The sequence below is a fragment of the Danio rerio genome, chromosome 20, assembly GCF_052040795.2.
Source record: "Danio rerio strain M-AB ecotype USA chromosome 20, GRCz13ab, whole genome shotgun sequence".
NCBI classification, from domain to species: domain Eukaryota; kingdom Metazoa; phylum Chordata; class Actinopteri; order Cypriniformes; family Danionidae; genus Danio; species Danio rerio.
Window position 1 is genome coordinate 46,983,889 of NC_141040.1, and position 6,112 is coordinate 46,990,000.

A 6,112-nucleotide genomic window follows, 5' to 3' on the forward strand; every position below is an offset into this window, starting at 1 on the left:
ACACTCAAAAAATGTGCTTGTTTAAACTACTTGTTGCAAATTAGTTTATTACTTACTTTTTAATGTTTCATTCGCATAAATTTGTAAAAAGAAAAAAAAAACAATTAAGTAAACTTGGAGGAGTTGTGTGGAACCCAGTGTCTTTTACAGTGACTTTAAAAATATCGCGCATGCATCTCACCTTCACAAAAGTGAAAATGAGCCAATCTTCTGAAGGTAGTCTTGGGCATAAGTGGAAAGTGTGCACCGAGGGGTCAATATTTCACATTTGTGTTCTTTGTTCTTAGTCTCCTTGCTGAGAAGCAGAACAGGCTAGTACTCATCGGCGAGGAGTTTCTTAACCTGCAATGACAAGATTGGGTATTTAATGTTTAAAGCAACAGAAAAGCAAAAAAGAAAAAATATGTGTATATTATTAATTATTGACAACATTCAGTCAAGCATCTCTGATGACCGCATACCAATTACAGTTTTTCTCAGTGGCGTTGGTCCATGTCTCAGATCAGAATTAAATTCTCGAAACTACCTGTTCAACCTCCACATCATCGTGTCACTTGTGCACATCAGAAAAGCAGCTTCTGACTCCTTTGAACAAGTCGCAAATGCTTTTGCACAACCATGCAAATGATTATGTGCAATTCTCTGATGTTTACTACAATATCAGCTGCTTATGTCATGTTGATCAAAATTATTATTTTTATTAATTTATTATTTTAGTTTCTGTTGAATTAATCCACCCCCACAACATTTAATCGTTTGTTCATTGCATAAGTCTTTACATCCAAGTTGTCATATGTTGTCATAATGCATTTATCTATACATTTCCATTAGACTTTTCTTTCTAAATCTGTCTACAGCAGGGGTCACCAACATGGTGCCCGCGAGGATCACATGTGTTGCCTGCAGGCCTGTTCTAAAAATAGCTCACCATAGCACCACTTACCAGTAAGCTTCATCTAATATAGAAGTAATCATTTAAAAATGTAAATATTTGCAGAGATATATAAAAATAAAGTGTTGCACATTGATACATTAAATACAGGGTATTTCCTACCCTGTTAAATCATTGCTGATAACTTTTGTGAGAATCATTAACATGATCAGTGTCTTCACATGGATGAATATCATTAATTATTACCAAAAACATAAAGTATAATTAAAAGTAAATTGAGCAAATTTGTGATTTGAGAGGTGTTTATTAAACTAGTAGCCCTCCACATTATCGGTACCCAAGAAGTAGCTCTCAGTTTCATAAAGGTTGGTGACCCCTGGTCTACAGTTTGTACATTTTCCCAGGTTAATCTTGACTTTTTCTGATGAAATGGCATCTGAGATTGTCCTATGTTCACATTTCTACTTTTGTTTTTGTTTTTTTGTGCTATGCGGTGCTGCATTTGTCTTTCTGTATCACAATGACATGATCTGTCATCAAATTACAGTACAAACTGCAAACAAAAATATTGCAATCGTTTACACCAGGAGACCCCTCCAGAGTACAATGTTTTATGGACAACAAGACTAAATGATCTGACTGTCTTATCCGTACACAATGACACAAGGACTTGTCTTTATGATGGCACTGACACATTCATTGACACAGAAATTTAGTTTTGAGAGATGAACTAAGGATACAAGAGACTGGCTTATGCAGATAATCCATGGTGTTTTGCTATTTGTACGTATTGTTTTGAGAAATGAACTTCCTGTTTTGCTCATTTCAATTTTGATCTGAGAAACCTACTAAAGTGACTGAGAAAAACTGCAATACCACACAGGATGTTTAACTTTGTGGTAAAATTAGGAAATAAGAAAGGCTGATACAACAAAACCAACTCTTCTACATTGAAAAAACTAAACAAAAGGATGAAACCATGAGGGCCTCTAAACATTAGCTCAGGATTAGCTCAAATATTGGCAAAACTGTGTGACTACTGTACAACTGGACAGTGACAATCTACAGATTAACTCAAAATAAAGGCAGAACCTACTGATTATACAGCCAAAAGGGTGAACGCTCCACATTGTAAAGATGTTTTACAATTTTACACATTATTAACGTAGAAGGGTGGCACGGTGGCTCAGTGGATAGCACTATCACCTTACAGCAAGAAGGTCACTGGTTCGAGTCCCAGCTGGACGAGTTGGCATTTCTGATAGAGCTTGAGAAATACTGCAAAGAGGATTGGGCAAAAATTCCTAAAGACAGGTGTGCCAAGCTTGTGGCATTATCTTAAAAAAGACTTGAGGCTGTAATCGCTGCCGAAGGTGCATCAACAAAGTTTTCAGCAAAGGCTGTGAATACTTATGCACGTGTGATTTTTCAGGATTTAAAATTTTTAATAAATTAACAACAATTACAAAAAAATCTTTTTCACATTGTCATTATGGGGTATTATGTTTAGAATTTTGAGGAAATAAATGAATTTAATCCATTTAAGAATGAGGCTGTAACAAAAAAAATGTAGAAAAAGTGAGGCGCTAAGACTTTCTGGATGCACTGTGCATTCAATGTTTGACTTTTTTTTCTGAAAAAAAAAAAAAAAAAAAAACAGTTTTAAAAAGTACATACTATAACAACTGCTTCATCTTTGGATGCATTGTTGTGGCTCTTCTTTCAACCGACCACCCATTCCTCCTGCTTCCAACTGCTGAAGCTTTTTTCTTCAGCCTCTGCTTCACAGGCTGCTTCCTTTTACAATGTGAATTGATTTTTGACAGACAAGTAGTCAGATAGAGAGAGAGAGAGAGAGAGAGAGAGAGAGAGAGAGAGAGAGAGAGAGAGAGAGAGAGAGAGAGAGAGAGAGAGAGTAAAGTTAACAAAATAAAGACAACAGATATTATGATTTAGAGACACATAACAGAGACAGTAACATATATGGACACGAGTTTTGAAAATAGATAGATAGATAGATAGATAGATAGATAGATAGATAGATAGATAGATAGATAGATAGATAGATAGATAGATAGATAGATAGATAGATAGATAGATAGATAGATAGATAGATAGATAGATGTTGGCTCTAAAAAGTGCCTTTAGGTTGGCTAAATGTGTGTGTTGTGACAGGAGACTGCTTGGAGAAAATCTGCAGGGAGAACAGAATATTACTAAGACTATTAATATTAATAAGACTATTATTATTACATGTTAAAAGGTTTTTGCTGGTGGTAAAGGTGAATGGATGGACTTTTAAAGCAATATCAGTATGACATGGCGCCATTTTATTAATTTCAGCATTAAATTTAAGTTACCATACTTTTGTATTTGCAGAGTATATGGAGTTTGATAAGGCAGATCTAGTTATTTAAATTGATATACACTATGATATGTCATGTTCAATAAGTATACACGCGCTTATGTTACATCACAGCGGCCATATCTTACATTTGAATTAAAGTTACGAAATAAACGCAAAGACAGCTTGTAAATGTGTTTAAAACGACCCTGATAAAAAAAAACGAATCTCAAGTTCACCAAATGACCAGTATTGATTCGTCAAACAGGAAATATTTACGAGTCAAAGATTTTATGAAAAAAATCCGTTTATTTTACTCCAAAAACACCCGTGAAGGACAAAAACAACCGCTAAAACTAGTGTATTTTTCAACTCGGAGAAAATTAAAGATACACAGCGCAAAACTGACCAATCACGTATCAGTTGGCTGGGAAACGCTGGAACACATTCGAATTCTTACGAGAGACACCTCTTACATTCCTCATTTCGCCATTACTCTTACTTGACAAGTGTTTAGTTGAGTTGTACAAAGTTTGCTTTGAATAATTTGCTTTTCTTGTATCGTCAAGTGATAGCATACGATTTATTAAGGCTTACTCTGACAAACGAGCTTTACGTACAGTAAATTTCAGTATTTATTGTAAGTTTATATAACATTTCTCATATTTAAGTGTACGGAAATTAACCCCTCATGTTATTTACCGTACTCGGAGTAGTTGCTCTCTTCCTGAGAGAAAGAAACATCAGTTCCACCGTCTCAGGTCAAGATGAAAGCTTCGACCGTCAAGAAGGATTGGTCACAGAACCCCCTGTGGCCAACAGTGATGGTAAATAATGTTTTGTGTTATAATTACATGTTGCTCATTTTGTATACTGGAGTCTGTGTAGGGCTCTACACTTATTTGACTTTACTGTAAATATTTACAAAAGTGAATAAGGGTTTTGGTAATAATATAGGCCTAATGAAAACTAAACACATGTGGTGTCAAACACACGTCACACAAACGTGTCTAATATGGTGCCAACAATAATATAAAATAATAGCTTTAGTTTTTCGTCTAGTTCAGATATCAATCCCCCACCCCCAGCAGATTATTTAGCTTGTTTTAAGGAAAACAGTTCAATTTGAAATATTTCTGAACACAAGAGAATATTTTTACTTGTCAGGAAAGCGCTGCTAGATTTAGTTTTTCGCAATGCAAACTGCAAAAACCTAGTTGATTACCTGCAAAAGCGTGTCTCTTGCTCAAAATGAATAGCTCATTCTTCAAAAGCAAGAATTCGTGTCAATGAATGTGTCAGTGTCATCAAGATAAAAAGTCCTGACACCATTGTTTATGAACAAGATAGTCAAATGGCTTGTCATATTTTCATTAGGACAGTTTACTCTATACATTTATTTCAATGCAAAAAAAAAGTCAGATTTTGGTGACACTTCCTGAAAATCACATTTATTTACAGCATTGTGCAAAAGAATAACACCCTTATTTACAACAAACATATACTTCCTTTGGGTAAAGCTGTGCACAACTTTAAACAATAGTGCAGAACATATTTAAACTGAACCTACAACATACACAGGTCTGTAAATCATTCATCAAATTGTTCAATTTAGAAGACATTTTCAGGAAAAATAAGGATTTAAAGATTTTTATAAAATTAGTTTGACAGATTTTGACAACTAATTCAACATTTTTGTATGTAATGACTCAAGTAATGAAATGAGGACTATTAGTTTTATTCATTTACAAGTTTAGCTAATTTTGATTAACATGACATAAGCAAACGATGTTATAAAACAGCAGAGCTGCATAAAAGCAATTGATCCACGTCCAAAAGCATTTGCAATTTGTTGGAAGTAATGAGATACTGCTACTGTGATGTGCACAAATGACAAATTGTTTAGAGCAGTGGTTCTCAAACTTTTGTACTGTGCTTATATGTAAAAAATAAAATAAAATATTAATAATAAAATGTCAACGTTTAAATTGAAATCTGCTTTTAAAAGTTAAAAACGTTAGGCTACTGTTCTTAAAAAGTAAAAAAAAAAAAAAAAACTCCTGTACTTAAATGTAAAGTATTAACATATAGTAGCCTATTCATCAAAACCTGGAGATGTTGCTTAGACCTCATAAATATAGACTATATGTCAACAGTCATCACACTGATATATAAATCATTTTTGATAATTTTTTTAATATATGAAGCATGTACATATGACATATTTGATTCCTCCACCTACCACTAGAAGAAAGCCTACATACCACAGTTTGACAACCAATGGTTTAGAGAAATGCATTAATTTTTGTGCAAATGTAAATAGTGTTGTGAGAAATGCACAAAAGCCACTGAGAAAAATTGTAATGTTTTGATATTTGGACTAGAAACAAGTCAAAAAATAAGTAAAGTATTTTTGCTTTGCATAAAGTTTTTCCATTATGCATTTGTAATCTGTGAAGTCAAAATCCTTTTCTCTGCTTCAAGATAAAAGGGTTCGTTCACCCAAAAATGCAAATTCTGTAATTAATTACTCACCCTCACGTCACTCCAAACCCCTGAGACCTTCTTTCATCTTCTGAACACAAATGAAGATGTTTCTGAAAGCTCTCTCATCCTGCATATACAGCAATGTTCCTGACTTGCTTAAAGTAGATAAAAATACCACAAAAACATCCTCAAACAGACAACATGCCTATGTCACATGCTTTAATGCTATTTGTAGTGGAAAACATGAAAACTTTCTTCATATTTTTGTTTTTGCCAAGCTTAGGGTTATTTTATTTATTGTTATATGATACAAAATAGAAGCTGAAAGGACGATCTCATTATCTAGATGTCTAATATCCAGTATCTAACCATGAACTTAACAATAAATA

The 6,112-nt window shown here is 33.8% G+C and overlaps 2 protein-coding genes and 1 long non-coding RNA gene across 5 annotated transcripts in view; 2 read left to right on the forward strand and 1 right to left on the reverse strand.

Moving 5' to 3' along the window:
• Positions 1-6,112, forward strand: part of LOC147839443 (uncharacterized) — an 837,962-nt gene that overhangs the window by 430,029 nt on the left and 401,821 nt on the right. The window lies entirely within an intron of this gene.
• ttll2 (tubulin tyrosine ligase-like family, member 2) overlaps positions 1-6,112 on the reverse strand; it is a 56,774-nt gene that overhangs the window by 9,681 nt on the left and 40,981 nt on the right. The window contains exon 6 of one of the 3 annotated variants that reach the window (XR_015945593.1): positions 5,985-6,112. This exon is cut by the window's right edge and continues 1,995 nt beyond it. The exons of the other annotated variants lie outside the window; for them this stretch is intronic. The gene's annotated coding sequence lies outside the window, so the exon portion shown is untranslated. Of the gene's footprint in view, positions 1-5,984 lie in introns of those variants that run through there. 3 annotated transcript variants of the gene reach the window in all.
• pimr115 (Pim proto-oncogene, serine/threonine kinase, related 115) overlaps positions 3,615-6,112 on the forward strand; it is a 7,071-nt gene continuing 4,573 nt past the window's right edge. The window contains exon 1 of the mRNA XM_087298737.2: positions 3,615-4,063. Coding sequence (XP_087154863.1) covers positions 3,928-4,063 — 136 coding nt within the window. The 5' untranslated portion in view covers positions 3,615-3,927. The remainder of the gene's footprint in view (positions 4,064-6,112) is intronic.